Source organism: Hypomesus transpacificus, chromosome 2 (genome assembly GCF_021917145.1).
Source record: "Hypomesus transpacificus isolate Combined female chromosome 2, fHypTra1, whole genome shotgun sequence".
Lineage (NCBI taxonomy): Eukaryota > Metazoa > Chordata > Actinopteri > Osmeriformes > Osmeridae > Hypomesus > Hypomesus transpacificus.
In genome coordinates, this window is record NC_061061.1 from 16,649,734 (window position 1) to 16,667,924 (window position 18,191).

An 18,191-nucleotide genomic window follows, 5' to 3' on the forward strand; every position below is an offset into this window, starting at 1 on the left:
TCGTGCCTGTCATGCGCAGTTGATCATACCGATTGAAAACTGATTTTCTGTGTTCATTTTTTCACAAAATAGCTGCTTCTCTATAAAGTAGCCTAGGGGAGAGGACCATCAAAACTTCAGCATTTTAGAAAATGCCTTTAATCTTTATCATGTGAGGTTTTTACATAACTTGTCTACAACCTGTAAATGTGTTTATGCAAGTTATTCACTTGAAGTAGGTATAGTTTCTTCGTAAGTCATAACATCAGAGAGAGAGAGAGAGAGAGAGAGAGAGAGAGAGGGAGGTAAGCTACATTTAATGTAGAATTACTGGAAGAGAGTACAGTATTTCCAGGTTATAAATTAGACTAGAACGCTGAAATGATCAAAAGACCTTCAGGCATAATTTATTCGTCAAACACATCAATCCCAAGAAACCTGCTGAAACTAGGTCAGACATGAAAACGAGCACCTTCTTAATGACAAGACTATTTTTCTCGTGCCGATAAGATATTTGGTTTATCTGAACATGATGTGCAATTACTGTACTTATTGTAGTAGCCAATGCATATCAGTGAGGTGGTTAAAAAACATCAGTGATTCCAACCAGCTTGACACACTAATCTTCAGAAAGGGTAGCCTAGCCCACAATAAAGAGGCTCCGTATCCATGCAACAAAACGTATTAAAATGTGTGAGGATTCCATCAATCAATGTTGATATGAGAGGGAAACTAAGACCCCCAACTCCCTTGTTTCTCCTCATCCCAACAGTCCAAGAACAAGATTGATGTCTTCTATTACACGTGACCTACTTTAATCTTCTAGAATTTTCCATTCCAACCTTCTTGCCTTTGACATTCCATAACACATACTGTAATTTCAAAACAATATTTTATTGTGTTTATTTATCTGACCATCTACTGTATTGTTATCATCCCAGAGTTATCCCCAACATAGTCCAGTGGAGAAATGCTAAGTGTGTTGTTTGGATATTGATTATATCAGTTTTTTCATGCACTGAACGTGTCGAAATAGAGGGGTTATGTGAGCCATGGAAGTAATCAATAGTGTGTTTATGATCTGCATTACAGTCGCATTCTTGTCTAATGATCTACCAGAGCAAACATTCAGACTCAAATTGTCATCCTCTTTCCCATGAACGACAACTCCCCTCTCTGACTTTGAGAACCAGTCTTATTGACATTGAATAAAATAAAAAGACAGTAAATAAGTCATGCTAATAATTAATATTTGATGCATGGTAAACAAATAGTAAGACGGACAATAATATATTTATAAAGAAAGCTTGAGATGGCTGCAAATGAGGCAATGTTTGGCATGTGTGCTTGAACTTTATATTGACCCTTTACACAATGTTTTGCTGTGTTCAAAGTGTTACAATCGTAAATCTAAACATATAGTTTTACTTTAAGGCTCTTACATCAAATGCCAATGACTGCATATTATACTGAAAATGGAACAGCAAAACTAATATTAACCATGGGTACATTAATAAGTAATTTCATGGATTATTTGTGAAATACAATTTGAAAATAGGATAATTCAAATGTACCAGGCTATAGATACGTAGGGCTATAATGCCCTTTTACACGTTGCACCTCAAATAACAGAAATTGTTTTTGATGCAATACACACCTATTAATTAAAATCAAACGTGCGCAAGGGGAGAGATAGTGCGTGCTCGTATCACGCCTGCGCCCCCTGCCATCACCCCTCCTCTTGTCAAACCACAGCCCGTTAGATGTGACTGAGAGTGCGTCGTTCATTGTTCGTTAACGCAGCACCGGACAGCCTTAACACAGACGCGGATCCATATCACCTTCAATTCCCTTGAATACGGTTGACCTTCTTTCTGCATTCGCCAGATATCGGAGACCACCATCATGACGAGCACTATATCAGGTACGACTCTTACAAGGGGTGTGATAAGTGCTCGTGTTCTGGCTGATATTGAGGACTATTTGGGTGTAGCCTGTGTCGGTGCACCATTACTGTACCTGTCCTAGATGTACAGTAATAGTGTACCTTTCGCCGTTACATCTCTTAGGATTATAAATCCTTACGAACTATTGTTGCTTGCTCTATCGTATAAAAGATAACCTGGCGAATTTATTGTTTAGGCCTAAAATATTTTGCTGTATGTGGGCTGTTAAAGAGATTTGGTGAAGATGAGAGGGGCACTCCTTAAGTCAAAACGCTTAAGCTCCATATTATGCCAATTCATTGTTAGAAAGTGTGACAACAAAACGCAAAAACAACGCTAAGATCAAGTCGGACATTTTATGTGAGTTTAACTTTATAGCCCATCGATGCACTTGATTTATATAGAATGGACAGAAATATTCGGATGATTATTTCAGTGGCAACAAACTTTGCTTATAATAATTACTGATAAAAGCATCTAAGGTCATTATGGGTGCGTGTGTGTGTTGTTTTTTTTTTCCTCATACGAGGGCCTTTGTCTTAATTAATTAAATGATTTAATTTACATATGATGAAGTCACCAAGACATACAGCAACCTTTGGCAACTGTTCATGTCAGGATATGTGTAATTTCATTTATGGCTAATGCTATTAGGCCTCTGCCCCATGTACTGTAATGCTATTATACACACATCAACAACTGAAAAGCATATTACAGTAATCCTCCACCAACTGACATACTTCTTCCTCCCTATACTGAAGTCACACTGAGCCTGCTAAAGCTGTAGAAATTGATTGTAATGGACTTGTCATTTTGCTACAGTGTAATACCATAATACAATTTGTGTAAACATGGAATTGAGCTTTAATTTTTCATGCAGCAACCTTAACCACCCTATCCAGACTCCATTCAGCCACCAACTATTTACTTTTGCTTGATTGATAATACCTTGGGAATAATGCCCACCACAAGGTGTCTTGACAGATAGACACACAAGGCACACAAAGACCAGCTCAGGCCGGACACATTTAGATGTTTCTTCTGTGATGTGTGCTCTGGGCTGTGAGCTAGTCTGGTCCTATTAGCCCAAGCCACATGCGTCCTGGCTGCAGACACCCAGACATCAGACACATAAAACCTCCAGGGCCACCACCCTGTTCCCAGCAGAGCTCAGCTGGAGGAGAGAGAGGGGGGGAGAATGGGAGGGGGAGAGAGAGATAAAGAGAGAGAAAGAATGAATGAAAGAAAGGAAAGAAAGAAGGAAAGATTTGGAACAAGCAATTAGACAACACAAAGGAAGATGATGCAGATATACCAGCAATGTCCGAATGGTGACACAACCCCATGCTGTGTCATTACTTAACTGGCAGAGGGGGCCTTTATTTTAATGATCTGGAGTGGTTGTGTGTGTGTGTGTGTGTTTGTGTGTGTGTTTTCTGAGGTGAGTGTGTCTGTGTGTGTGTGTGTGGTGCTGTGGATCAATAATGCTGTGCAAGGAAAAGCCACACCCTAAGCAACAGATAAAACAAGGGGACACAACAGCAGTCCATGTGTTCGGCATGTGCCAGCACAGTTGGCATTTACAGAGGTCAGCTGCTCTCTGTGGGAAGAGTGTTACAATAAATTGACCATTGAACGTGAGAGGCAGAGAGATAAAAACGGAAATGTTCTCTGTGTTCGTTTTGGAATCCGTTTTTGCATCGGGTGGAAACCGTTTCCTTTTAGTGAGGTGTCACTGTAGTTCACTTGTGGAAGACAAATAGCTGAGCTGAATGTGGAGGCCTCAGCAAAGCCCGTAGCTGATCAAATTATTCTTAGTTTTTCTTATCCAGTATTGTCTTAATCAAGATGGATGGGGTTGGGTAAAAGGAGAAGAAAAGGTCACACGTTCTTTCAGAGCTGAGATGACCCGACCTTCACCCCATTCTGCTCCAATCAATTACCAATTTGGATAGCTTTCTCTCGTAGGTCAGATCTGGACTGGGACAAGCACTGGGTGGTCCACCAGTGTGACACACATTGCAAGACCCATACCAAGGCTAGAGATTTAAATGTAGCAGTTACAAATCTTTCAGATAAAGTTTCATTTCTTATCGCCATGAAATGAAACAAAGGAAACAAAGTGGATTTTTTTTGTGCCCTTGAACATTGTTTTTTTGTTGTAATATTGGTAGGTTTTCAGATTTTCTTCCTAGGTTCCCAGTGGGTTTGTACTAGTGTGCAATATGTGCGTGCGTGGTATCTCAGTCTTATCAAAGCCTGCTTTTAAAAGTTTGTTGTGTTCCCTTGTGAATGGGGAATAGTGCCTGTAGACTGGAGAGACTCCTAGAAGTCCTGTAAAGAAGATAAAAGTGGGAGCGGTGAAAGGAATGAGAGTTTACGGTGGAGAGATGTAGAACTAGAGATAAACAATGGAGCAGAGGCTAAAGGAATAACATCCTGGGGGGGGGGAGTGGATGAGAGCTGAGAGCGAAAGAGGGAGAGAAAGGATAAGAAGTGGGGGTTGGGGGGGTAGTGGGTGAGCCAAAAGATAAATTATATTAAGATTTCATATCCGAGCATGATTTCAAGCGGTGGGCCTCAACCTAATTTCCCTAGTGACACCCAGTTAGCCTGACAGTGCAATTGAGAAGAAATATTAGGGTAACCGTAGGTGCAGTGTTATGGGTAAAGTAGGACGCAAGCACAGAAGGATCACACAGCCATTATGTTTTTTCCTGCAGTCTAAACGGTGGCTTTTTTATGGGAAGTTCGATTTTCTTCCTGTCTTTTGTGAGTGTTCATCAGAAACTTAGACAATCCAGTGTTATCCAATATGATTCAATGGATTTTTTATTTGATAGTGTTATAAAGTTGGGCCGTGTTGTGTATGAGAAAACGAATGTGACAGTTGAATCCTACTAGCAGGAACTAGTTCAGCTTGAATCAGGTACGTGGAAACAGTCAAATCACATCAGCCCGAGGCAGATCAAAATCAGTACAAAAAAAGAAGTTCTTAGCAGAACTCCAAGTGTGCTGTTGTTAACTTTCTGTGGAAATCAGAAGGGTGAGTTAGATGCTATAGAGAAATAGCGGGAGTCAGATGGCTGAGCGGTGAGGGAGTCGGGCTAGTAATCCGAAAGTTGCCGGATCGATTCCCCGCCGTGCCAAAAAATGACGTTGTGTCCTTGGGCAAGGCACTTCACCCTTCTTGCCTCGGGGGGAATGTCCCTGTACTTACTGTAGGTCGCTCTGGATAAGAGTGATGACTAAATGTAATGTAAATGTAATGTAAATAGAAAAACACACTCTTTAGAACCAATGGGATTCATTCACAGTTTCAGCACCACGGACAGCACCTGTGTCCACATGCAGACCAGACTGTACCTACTGTAGCATAATACGAATACAGCAGCTCCTTCTCCTCAGTGGTGAGTCTCCCTGAATCATGCCCACACGGACACACACAGCTGCATTGCAGTGCAGCTTGCCTAAGCGACGCAAAAGGTGGCCATCACCCCTTAAGAGAGTCTGAGCAAAGATAGGTTTTGGGCTGCAGCCTGAGTCACGAATGGAGGTTTTCTAAAAAAGAACATTTTAATAATTTAGAATGCGCACCCAGCAGTGGAAGAGCGTGTGTGTGCACAGCAGGAGATCATTTGTGTGTGTGTGTGTGCTGTGTTGGTTGTGTGTCTGTGTGTTTGTATGTGTGTATATGTGTGTATGGGTGTGTGTGTTCAGGTGTAAAGGAACTTAAATTGTATGCAGAAATATGGTAATATTATCCTTTTTTGTGCGGTATACAATGTTTTTATGTGAAAGCCTTTGTGTGTGTACGTGTGTCTGTGTGCTTGCACCTAAATGGATTGCTGTAGAGGATGGGGGCCGGAGTTGACAGTGTGCTTCTCAATTATTTAGTACATGACCGAGCAAAACCTTAATACTGAGATTACCCCAGTGGCCCAAACACTAGCCAGCAGCCTTGTGGTAGAGAACGTGTGTGTGTGTGTGTGTGTGTGTGAGAGAGACTGTACCCAGACTCCTATACTCCTTTCAGACAGGAAGTAGAATTTTGAGTGTCCCTACCAAAGAGATGTGAATGGGAGGAAATGTGTTTTAGAGAGAGAGTGAACTGGAGAAGGATGGAGAAAGAGAGGGATTAAGAGAGAGGGATGGAGAGAGAGAGAAGGATGGAGAGAGATGGTGATAGAGAGGAATGGAGAGAGAGAGGGGTGGAGAGAGAAGGATGGAGAGAGAGAGGGATGGAGAGAGAGAGGGGTGGAGAGAGGGATTGAGAGAGAGAGGGATGGAGAGAGAGAGGGGTGGAGTGAGAGAGGGGTGGAGAGAGAGGGATGGAGGGAGGAGGGCCCCCCGCTGTGGCAAAGATGTCTCCACACCGCAGGAGGCCACAGACCGTCTCCTGAATATAGAACTGTCATGTAGAATATGTCTGGGGGCCAGAGCATTTCCAGACACTTCGCTCCCCTCTTTCTCTCTCCCTCGTTCTACTCTCTCCATCTTCTTACTGCATCCTCTCTTTGTCTGATTTTTCTCTGCTGTTCTCTCCCTATCTCTGCGGTTCTCTCTCTCCCTCCTATTCTTTCTCTCTCTCTCTCTCTCTCTCTCTCTCTCTCTCTCTCTCTCTCTCTCTCTCTCTCTCTCTCTCTCTCTCTCTCTCTCTCTCTCTCTCTCTCTCTCTCTCTCTCTCTCTCTCTCTCTCCACCACCACCACCACCACCATTACATCTGCACTTTGTCCAGATATCAAACAGAATGAAACAGGAAGATGTAGTGAAAAGGTGGAGGGTAGATGCTAACCGTAGCTCGTCATAATAATAAAACTCAACTTTCATGTCTGAAACTTACACCGCACCCAAAATGATCAGGCAATCGAAATTCAAATAAGAAAACGTAACGAGCAATGAAAAACAAGTAATGAAAAATATTGAGTCTTTCACAAATAGAGCATACTTCCATATTCATTCATCAGAAGTACCACAGGTGCTTGAGGGTGATAGACTGTTAATCTCTGTAGAAGGAAGGACATCTTTCTTGATCTTCAAGAGGAAGTAGTACATCTGTGGGCCAGTAGTCTAGACATGCACAGTCCCTATCTTCATTACCATAATAGATACTTCAGTAAAATCCCATAACACTGTAATATGCAAAATGCAGAAGGGGGGAACTACATTTAAATGTAATGTTTGTGTGAAACTTTTCAGCTTCGGTATTTGGATGAAGCCTAAGACCTGCAGGCATTTCCTCTCAAACATGGTGCAAAGGAAAACACTTAACAGAGGTAGCTGAGAACATGACACTTACATAACTGAAACTTCGGTTTGAGGGGTTGTTGTACTGCTTGGCACGGAACCCGGCTAAACCAGGGCAGGCAACCATGTGAGGACAAGGAATGGAGGGGGGAGAATAAAACCACACAGATAAATACTGCATGATATGCATCTGCAGGGTTTAGAGGCAAAGATCGGCATTTTTATTTTAAAAAGAGCCCCTTTGTCCGTGCGGAACGTTCAGAGGTTACTCTTATGTTCTTTATGTAATTGTGGATATTGTGAGCTGCTATGTTGCTGGCATTGGGTTTAGTGGAGTTGTTCCTACGTTATAATTTTAGTTGTTGCTGTTGAGGATATTAAACAGCACAGCGGTCTATATGGTTGACACCCATTTTGTTTCTTTCCTTTGTCCTCTGAGGCATAAAAACATGGCTTTTGTCGTTGTTAAATGGACATTTTCCATTGCCAAATCAGAATAATACCGGAAAACCCCTAACCATTTGAATTCACTGTGCCACTGGGTTCATGTGTGTGTGACTAATCAGTGACCTCCTGTTTTTCCTCCCCCAAATCCTCAATCAACGCCTCTTGACTAGCAAATCAAATACACAGCCCTGCTTTGCTGATAGCCTCTCGTCTCTCAGATAGCGTGAAGCCTGACCTTTTACCAACACAATACTAATTAGAGCTGTATTGATTGACTCTGATCTTCAGGCATGGTCTTTCCTCTTGTGGCTGTTAAAGGATTTGGGGTGCAAACGAGAGATAGGACACATATTAGACTGTGAGCCAGAATGTCAAAGAGTCCTTTGTGTAGATTGTTTTGAAGGGGAAAAAGTGTTGAACATTTTCTCAATTTCATACACACACGCACACACACCTTTATTGAAACAGAATATGTTTTTCCTCACAGAGTTTATATGTCTCTTTGGAGTGTAGACCATAAATCATCTGCCTCGTGCATTGCACCACTCTGCTCTTGTGCAGTAAAAAAAAACGTAAGTGCTGAGGGTGATAAAACTAGTGTGTTGGCAGGTACAGTAATGCAATTGAGTCGGTAACTCCATTTATAGTGAAACTGCCATTGCTGCACTATCACATTTTTCTCAGCAGCACCTTCTAAACAAACTACACAACATGGTGGGCCACTGCATATCACAAACTGTTGTTTAAGCTACTGTATGTCCATAACCGTATAGAGCTTTTTTGATGAACGTTTTAGACTTTTGTACGCTTTAATAGCCTCCCTACTGTAAACACACTCTCTCTCTCTACCAAAAAGTGGTAGACATCAGTGTAGGTTACCCCAGGTATCAAATTAAGATCTATCGGGGGAAAAAACAGCATGACAATGAGTGGCCATGGCCACAAAAGAATATAGTGGAAATGTAGAAATACTGTTATTGCTGTAGCCTATAGTATCATTACATTCTCTCTCTTTCCCTTTCTCTCCTGTAATTTGTTCTGCCAGCTTACACAGAGAAGATCAAGGAGATGTCCATGATGTCCCTCATCTGTTCCTGTCTATACCCTCAGCCCATCCCCACCGCTGAGTACCAGTTTGGAGGTTAGTGATGCTTTGGCAATCACAGACATCACTCACATAACTGCAGGTCATCACAGTCAAGTCTCACAGAGCTGCAGTCACTGCGCTGTGTGGGTCTTGCTGTATGAAGACGAGTTATTTATGCGTACTAACAGATATGGAGGTTAAGCCCATCAACAAGCGACTGTCTGGACAGTCCTTTGAGGTGATCCTGAAGTCGCCCACCGACCTGTCTCCAGACAAGCCCAGTCCCCTGGCCTCTCCCCCCAGGAAGAAGGACATCTCTCTGGATGAACTGCAGAGGAGGCTGGAGGCAGCCGAAGAGAGAAGGAAGGTAACAAGTACTAACAACCTTTCGGATAGATCGAAGAGGAGAGAATGAAAAGGATGGGAAGGGATGGATGAATCATTAAAGTGCAGCGTACATGAAGCATAGAAATAAGGTTGGATGGGGAAAAAAATAAGAAAATTATGGATGATTAAAAAACAAATTCCACCCACATCCCCTCTCGTGTAGATATTGAAATATCTATTCTATTGTAAAACCACAGCTGTCACACATGAATGGACCAGAAAAACGAGAGCCCGAGACACCTTTCAGTCAAAATGAAATCCTTTACATCGCTCACCATGGCAATTACTAATAACTGCCTTCACTCCCCCACAATATTAAATTCTGAGGATTTTCCGAACATGTTTCATTACTTTGCCTTTCTCTGTGGTATACCAGTATTTCCACCTCGACAGAACCACTGAACACCAATTACCATCACTGGGTGACAACTGCTTGACTGGCTGGCTGGTTTTCAAACAGCCTGAGCTGCATATCATTGGGTGCTCAGGGGGAAAAGGCTGTCATGAATAAGGAAGGCTTGTCATTACTGTCGTACCGTGGAGAGGAAAGACTGTGAGTGGAAGTCTAGGACAACACAAGGCAGGCCAAGCAGAATATGTTTCAGTAAAATAATAAGTAAATGCAAAATGTGAATTATAATTCCGTATTTTTAGGTAAGGGAGATTAACTGTATGATGTATGAATGTACACTATACAGATAAACAGTGTGCTCCTAAAGTATCTCTTTTGTTTTCTTATGAGTTAGATATAATTCCAGATTTATTTATGATATTATCTTTTTGTAATACTCAATCCTCGATGTGACCCAGATTCCTATGCAAGTCCTCTAATGATGTAGCCTAATCTGCATTTTAAATATCCCCTGTGTGTGTGTGTTTGTGTGTTCTTCAGTCTCAGGAGGCCCAGGTTCTGAGACAGCTGGCTGAGCGGAGGGAACACGAGCGAGAGGTTCTGCACAAGGCCCTGGAGGAGAACAATAACTTTAGCAAGATGGCCGAAGAGAAGCTCAACCACAAAATGGAGGTGATCACCCAGAACCGTGAGGCATACCTGAACTCCATGAAGCAGAGGCTTCGTGAAAAGGTGAGGGGAAGCGTTGTCAGTGTGTATTACTGTTACTGTCCTTCTTAAAAATATGTTGAAATATGAGTTTTCCTGGGAGTTTTTTCTTGTCTCCCTTGAGGGTTTAGGTTGATTTAGGTGCAGTTCTATGGGCATGTGTGAAGCCCTTTTTGATATTTTATTTGATATGAAAGGGTTATACAAATCAGATTTGAAATGATTCTTCACCCTTGTCCCTCCTTTTTTCCCTCTCTGGTTTATCTCAAATGTGCTTCGCCAATTTTCCCTTCCAATGAATGCAAGGCTGTGATTATTAAAGTATGTCTCTTCGAAATGAGAAGGTGTTTTGTTCTGTGACATGTTTTTGATTGTTTTCTTCAGGAGAGGCATGCTGAGGAAGTTCGCCGGAACAAGGAGCTTCAAGCCGATCTCTCCGGATAAAAAGGCTTTCCTGCAGGAATCCCTTGTGTGAAGTGTGTTTTTAGCGAGGAATAACTTTTTTTAACACCTGTGTGTCAAATGCCATGATTTAGCTCTGCATCCTGCAAACTCATCTGTCATTTAATAGAGGAACAACTTTACTCACAAGATATTACATAACTGTCATAGTGCATTTTACAACACTTCCGTCTACTGTATAATGTTTCTTCACAAAACATACAATGCCACAGACATTTCAACCATTAGATTTTCACGGTTTATTATGGTCAGAACGAAGTTAAGTGGTTGGAATCTGAAATCTGCTTATGCACGCATGCACACACATCCACATACATATGCAAACACACATGATTCACACAAACCCAACAATGTGAGAACTGCACACACACATACTATACTGACCTGCATCGCTTCTACATACATCCGGCATGGATTGTTGATAGGGATTCTCTGTCTTGATATAACTGTGTAACAGACTAATAAAATTCAAGTGTAATGAATGTTGTCATTATTCTTAAGGGGGTGTGTCACAAATCCCTTAAATTGACATGATCCCTTTAGAACCCAAGCAAATATATATATATAAAGTATACGTACGTAAGTACAAAGTACATACTTACACATATTAAAGTTGCCAATAAGTATGAAAGTACAACATGTGTACTTTTTAAGTAGGCTTCCAATTTTGTGCAAAAAGATTACTGAACATTTTTAAGATCTAATTTAAAACCATTAAATTTGATTTAAGTGTAGTCTACTCCTGCAGATGGGAAGTTATTCAATAGTTATTGTCTGCTGTATTGCAGGCATGGTTATCATGTATAACTGTTGATCACATCCGGTGCTTTCATAGAACATCGCCATGCAAGTCACAAGGGGCAAGCTGTACATTAAAAGTGCGCCTGCACTGCATTATGCTCTGCTGACACACGACTGACGCTGTTCTCTGACACATCTATGGACTGTATGCAACTCACAATAATACGATATTTTCAAGTGTCAAACAAGTCACTAGTTTTGAATTACCGAACCCACACACAAGCTCAATAGTTTTAAGGTGGTTGAAGACGCCTATAGGACTCAAGTAGCCTATATAGGGTAATTCATCTCTATAATCCCTAAATGTTAAATTGACCTTCTTTGGCCAAAGTGATACTTTAAAAATAATTACAGCGCTACCACCTTCAACTTGTTTGTTATTATTATTTGTATTGTTTATAATTATCTTAACAATCGAAGGGTTTGGGTGGCTGAAGAATTCATCAGAGATAAGCATCATGCGACTGCGCCAGAGCAACGACGCTCGTGAACAACCCCCATTAGCCTTTGCTGTAATGTGAATAGCTAACACTAGCTAGCCATACCATAGCCACAACTGCGCAGGAGAACATAGACAGCAACCTCTGCACCAACGAGCTACTTTTGAGATCACAAACCGAAAGGTAAGATGAACAATAGAGTGTACACGTAACTACCTTTTAGCAAGTTGTAAGTTAGCTACAGTACTTCATAGTCAAATTAACATTATAGTTTGAGAGGTTCTGCAGCAGGTTAGCTAACCAGTAGGTAGCTACAGATAAACAGTGCACGCACGCCACGATCGCCCCCGTCGTCGTAACGACGTGCGTGCTCGTTAAAGATTACGCTATTTTATACCAAACGACTTAACGTTACGTAGCCAGCTAGCAAAGCTAAACGCCGTTAGCCTTATTTTTCTGACACCCTGACTTTATGTTTGTGTAGCATAACTCAAATAGCGCTAGCTCGCTTACATTAGCTACTGGGTAGTACTAGCCCTGTTCGAACAGGTTTATATTGGGGCCCGGGGATACGAATGAGTCAATGGCTGGGATAACGCTATATTGCTAGGGAGCTTGGAGTTGTTGGCATGGTTCGCCAGCATTAAGCTCACACAGCAAAGCTTTTTTGCCGCATATTGTCCATTGATTTATCCTATCCCGGTAGCCTAATACTAATAGCAAGCTAGTGGCTTCGCATTGGCAGAACATGTCTCTTTTTGCTATGTTGAAGACACTAAAAACAACACTCAACACCTCATAATGCCAATGAAAACACATTCTTTGACGTGGTTATTGAGTTTCATTTTAAACAAAATGGTGGATTATCCAGATTACTTAAATGTACAGACTCTTTGCTATAACACTCCATATTTAACAACATCCTGTCTCTTACCACCCTTTGACAACTTGATTCCACATGTGGCAAAATAAAGAAATTGCAAATGATTTTAAAAGGCACCCACCAGGCTACAAAAGACAACACTTTTGACCTGGTAACCTGTCACCGTAAACTTCAACCATTGAAGTCTAATGACCCCCTTTCCAGTGTTCACAAGATATGTCAGCAGAACATACAGCCACCAAGTGTGATGGAAGATTTCCATCGTTCCATTCTTTTGTTCCGACTATTCATTTGCTTATTAGTGTTCCAGGGCCTGTAGGTCAGATCCTGCCCATGGCAACGTCGGAGATGCATGTGGAGGAGGTGGTCGTCGTGACAACCCCTGATGGGGTAGGTGAGGCGGCCACCTCAGTGGATGATCTGAAAACCGTGCTGGTGGATGTAGATCTGACCCATACAGGGTGAGCTTGACACACACACACACACACATTTTCTACCACAAGGCTGTTACCTAGCTAGGATACTGGTCTGTTAAGGTTTTGCTTGGTCACAGATGCAAGCCTGCTTCTAGACTCTTTCTCACATACAGTACATGCACGCCTACAGAAGGTCCTAGTAAACCAAAACCTGTGATTGATCGTGAGGCAGGAACAAGCACGTGTACGCCCTAGTCAGTCTAATAATGGGCTGTAATAAGCCATGTTTTGTGTTTGTGTCACACAGGGAAGGAGAAGTCCTTGCAGATGGGAGCATGGAATCAGAAACGGAAGCCAGTACAGATGCACTGTCAAAGGAGGCAGTCATAGGTAATGTGTGACACATTCTGTAGATGGACTATTCTCTGATAACATCACTCGACAGGGGCATATGTTTGTTGTCAAATGTGGGTGGGACTGAATTTTTTCGAGGGGGGGGGGGGGGGGGGGGGGGGGGGGGGGGGGGGGGGCAGTTGTTTTCAGTGAGTGGGAGATGTTCCACCAATGTATAATAAAGCCTTCACCTCTGCCACCCATGGTGGAAGTTCAAGGGACAGGTCATTATGAGTGTGTGTATCATTGACCGGATGTCTGTTTGAACAGTGAAAATGTCAGAGGAAGTGGATGTGGAGGCTGACATCATCTACCCCGTCACCTGCGGCGATGTGAAGGCCACCCTGGTCTGGAAGAAGTTTGTTTGTCCTGGCATCAACATCAAATGCGTTCAAGTGCGTACGCTTGCATACCGATCTGAATGATTTGGACGTCATGAAGCAGGAAATATTCTCATTATGAAGCCATGGAGGTCTGTCTGACCTCTCAGAGGTCTTTGTTTGTTGGCTTGTTTGATGTTTTTATTGATCTGTTTTCCAGTTCAATGAGCACCTAATCAGCCCAAAGGAGTTTGTCTCTCTGGCTGGGAAATCCACGCTCAAGGACTGGAAAAGAGCCATCCGCTTAAATGGAACTATGCTCAGGTGTGGAGCTTTGGAGCATGTAACATGTGTATATGTGAACTGAAGATGTGCATTGAATGAAAAGTGTATATTATGTACATTATGGTAAGTGTACCTGTACATTTTAACAGGTTTTGTTTAACATTTTCAAACGGCAGTTCACAAATGCTTCACAAGGTGGCACTGTAACACAACACATGAAAAAGATGGACCTTGATCCCGATTTCGAGGATTGTAGGAAGGCCTGCTGTAAGACTCTTGCTGTCTGTCAGGGTCATGACCTGTATCCTGTATCCTCCTCAGGAAAATCATGGACTCAGGTGAGCTGGACTTCTACCAGCATTCTAAGGTGTGTTCCAACACCTGCCGCAGTACCAAGATCGACCTGGTGGGGACCCGAGTGTCCATCAGCAGCCAACCATCCACTGAATTCATCCCCGCCACTCCTTCCTCTACAGATGGTAAACTCATTAATCGATTATAACACTGAATTATATTAATTGTAAAATGAATGATAAACAAATAGTTCAGTTAAATTCATACATGAATTGAGCAAAATGTCACTCTCATTACGCTACGCTATTTTTTTCCCCCGTCGTTTTATCTCTGCAGACCCCATGAAGTCAATGTAAAGTCAGTTAATTAAAGATGAGTAACCTGTGCTTTGCTGTTTGCTCCAGTGAATGGCTCCCCTGCAGCCTTCCCAGCAGAAGCAGTGGAGGAGAGCACAGAGTGGGTGACTGCTATAGGAGGTGAGCTGGACCTTCAACCTCCAGAAGACGAAAGCTCTCTATATTCTGGGTTGTTAACTAGGACACTGAATGAATGAAAACCTTTATTGCCCCGAGGGGGAATTTGTTCTTCACCCAAAGCTTTAAAAACAGAGATACATTCAACACTGCAGACAGGACAGGACAGTACAGTGGACATAACACAATTATTAAAAAGCAAAGCACTGTACAGGGTTTCCAGCTGAAAATGTGTTAGTTTAGGAGGTGGTAGGGTGGGGTTTGCTGTCAGACCGGGAGGGGGGGCTAGTTTGTGCGATAGACTAATGCGTTCCGCAGAGAAGGGAGACTGGCGTTTTGGAATGGAAGGGAGAAAACAGGAAAGAGTTACACGGCGGATATCGCTCCCCCAAAAAAACTATGACGACGTAGTTAAGGCGGCAGGCGTGTGTTGCTTAGCACCTTAAGTGCTGCGGGAAACCCTGCTGTACTCTTACGGTTGCAATGATTCAGGATTTGTTGTTGTTTGCTGTCAACTCAGACTTGGAACAGTCCTCTGTTCAGAATCAAAACAGGAAACGGACTCTACCGTGTTGTGTTTCTGTGCTAGCCGAAAGCGCTAATGTCTCTAGCATGTGTATCAGCCCTGGAGCTGATCTGAGGATTGTCTAATAAGAGTGTTGGTATCCACCAGAGGACTCTGTCACCTTCTGGCGTGGGCTGAAGGAGGCCGGCCTTCTGGAGGAGGTGGTGGAGGACTTCCAGAATGAGATCCAGGAGGTACTGAAAGGCATGCAGGAGCGGGTGGCCGAACCTCCGCTGCAGGTCAAAGGTCAGTTGTGTGTGTGTGTGTGTGTGCACGTTCCCAAACAGAAATCCTTTATTCATTCACATTAGCTAGAGACCACACATCTTTCTGTGTGTGAAAACAGAGTCAACCTATTTGACTTCAGATTGTCTCTCTCAATCATGTCTCTCTCAATCATGTCTTTTTCCAGATGCTGTGCTGCTTAACAACATTGTACAGAACTTTGGAATGCTGGAACTCGTTAAGAAGGTTCTGGCGAGTCACAAAAGCCAGATGGATCGGTACAGAGAACAGTACACACGCAGCCTCGCTGGTGAGTCAGACATTCATTAACAGACAACATTGTCCTCTGCTTGGTGTGTAAGACAAGTAAACATATGCTTTACAGGAAGTGAGAGTAAAAATCAGTTCATCAAGATCTGACTTAAGCTGACTTATCTTAAAGATCCTGTAAAGTGGAATTGAAAATTTGTTTCTAAGTTCATCACACCACAGAAGAATGTGTTGTTAACTACCCATCCAAATTTGAATGGAAAAAAAACACCAAGTATGTAAAATTAGACTTTGAAATCGTGAGAAAATCATCAGTCTTCTCTGCTTGAGACTGGGGGGGCGTGTCGCCTGAAGGAGCTGAATCTCCGCCCCCTTGAATTTATTGAATTTAGCAACAACAGCAACACTAGATAAATCAATTGCAGATATCAGAACAAACTTACCTGCGGTCTCTGAGTGTTTTATGTGTTAATTACATTGTCTTTGCATCGCACCAGCTGAGTTTTGGCTCTGCCTATACTAAACCTGAGCTGAAAACGGAAGAGTTCAACGGAAAAATGTATTTTCAACGTGAGTTCTGACCCTACTCTCTCTCCGTAGCCTTGGAGCAGCAGTGCGATGAGCACAGGAAACGCGCCAAAGAGCTGAAGAGTAAATCTCAACACCTCAACAACGTCCTGATGACCCTCGCCCCTGTGCCCGCCCCTCCCACCCCCAAGCGCCCACGCCTCACCCGGGCCGTATCGGGCCCCGCGGCCGTCAACGCCGCCCCCACCCAGATCACCCTGCCCCTCTCCCAGCTGGCGGGCCTACCCCTGGGTAAGATGCTCACCATGGCGGGCACCCAGAGCGGCGCCACCTCGCTGGGCAGCTACGCGGTGCTGACGTCTCCTGGGGGCACGGCCGAACTGGCGCCTGACGCTTCGAACCTGACGGTGCTTTCCACTGCGGCGTCCGTCCAGGAGGGTACCGCCAACTTCGTCAAGGTACTGGGCCCGCAGTACCAGTTCATCACGCTGCCCGCCTCGCTGGGCGCCACCCTGCAGGGGTTGACCTGCACGCCGCAGGGCACGGTGGTGGCTCTGCCGGTCGGTAACGACAACTTGACGACCGCGGCGTTGGAGGGGCAGCAGGTGGACATCCAGATCGAGGACCAGGCGGAGGAGGAGGTGCCGGGGGTAGAGGTGGAGGAGGCGCCGGTGGAAGAGGAGCAGTGAGGAGAAACGGAGAACCCAGACCCCTCGCCCCCCCCCCCCCCCCCCCCCCCTGGCGACCTCCCCACATTTGCTTTCCACAGGGATGAAGACTTCATTAGGTTAGGAGCCTTGCTGTGCCACAGTATGTTTGGGGAAAAGAAGTGCACTTCTAGCGCTGGTTAAGTGCTTATGCAGCTTTGAACTGTCATGTTGTGATTTTCTATCCAACTTTGTGAAGATGACCGCAAGATATGTACCACTGTGTGGACATGACCTGCCACTGAAAGCAAAAATGTGTGTGTGTGTGTGTGTGTGTGTGTGTATGTGTGTGAAGATATAAATATACTGAGCATTTGCATTAGGAGTTGTATGGCAGGATAGAATGTGTTAATTGCAATGTAAGTTTGAGTTTTTTTCAAGGTTAATTATTTTGATTTGTTGAAAATGTATGGAGATTTTCTCAGGTGTCCATACTGCTTTAAGGATTAATATTGCATTAAAATGACTGATGTAAGAATTCATATAAATTAAATGTTTAATGTAGATTTGTGTTCAATATTGAATACATTTCACCTACTGTCTTTTGGCTTATGTGGAGATTGACAAATATTTTGTACATTTTGTTAATAAATTGTCATTTGTAAGGTTTCTAATTTGATAGTGTTGTATAGCCTTCATTCTTTTAATGTAGAACATGGTTTAGAATAATTGAATTCGAGGTTCATAAAGCAGTACCGTCAATAGCATATTAACTTTGTCGCCTCACTTTTCCACAAGATGGTGCTGATAGGCTTTCTGATACCCATAAAGAAAGAAAAAAGGGACTGTAAAAAACTAACAACAAAAAAAGATTCTACACTAATTTGAAGGCGCAAATATATTACTTTGGTTTGTACCCAGATTCTGGTACGGTGTGCTTGTCTTTTGCTAAATGTATGTTTGTGTGCATGCGGTTTTCGTTGTGTGTGTCGCAGCTCTTTCAAGCGAGGCTAGCTTATATCATTTTCTCAGTC

General features: G+C 43.1%; 2 protein-coding genes across 3 annotated transcripts; both read left to right on the forward strand.

The window, feature by feature from the left end:
- The first annotated feature begins 1,710 nt into the window (after positions 1 to 1,710).
- stmn3 (stathmin-like 3) lies at positions 1,711 to 11,099 on the forward strand. 2 transcript variants are annotated; one of them, XM_047039728.1, is made up of 5 exons: positions 1,711 to 1,903; positions 8,667 to 8,762; positions 8,897 to 9,075; positions 9,988 to 10,179; positions 10,540 to 11,099. In XM_047039728.1, the coding sequence occupies exons 1-5, from the start codon at positions 1,885 to 1,887 to the stop codon at positions 10,597 to 10,599; spliced, it is 546 nt and encodes a 181-aa protein (XP_046895684.1). In that variant the 5' UTR covers positions 1,711 to 1,884; the 3' UTR covers positions 10,600 to 11,099. The 2 variants fall into 2 exon arrangements, with proteins under 2 accessions (XP_046895684.1, XP_046895676.1); XM_047039720.1 differs by lacking the exon at positions 1,711 to 1,903 and adding an exon at positions 7,138 to 7,203.
- A 241-nt stretch (positions 11,100 to 11,340) lies between these two features.
- Positions 11,341 to 17,831, forward strand: gmeb2 (glucocorticoid modulatory element binding protein 2). The gene is made up of 10 exons (XM_047039687.1): positions 11,341 to 12,041; positions 13,044 to 13,202; positions 13,465 to 13,547; positions 13,821 to 13,945; positions 14,091 to 14,194; positions 14,477 to 14,634; positions 14,854 to 14,925; positions 15,596 to 15,733; positions 15,900 to 16,022; positions 16,583 to 17,831. The coding sequence occupies exons 2-10, from the start codon at positions 13,075 to 13,077 to the stop codon at positions 17,197 to 17,199; spliced, it is 1,548 nt and encodes a 515-aa protein (XP_046895643.1). The 5' UTR covers positions 11,341 to 12,041; positions 13,044 to 13,074; the 3' UTR covers positions 17,200 to 17,831.
- The last annotated feature ends 360 nt before the right edge of the window (positions 17,832 to 18,191 follow it).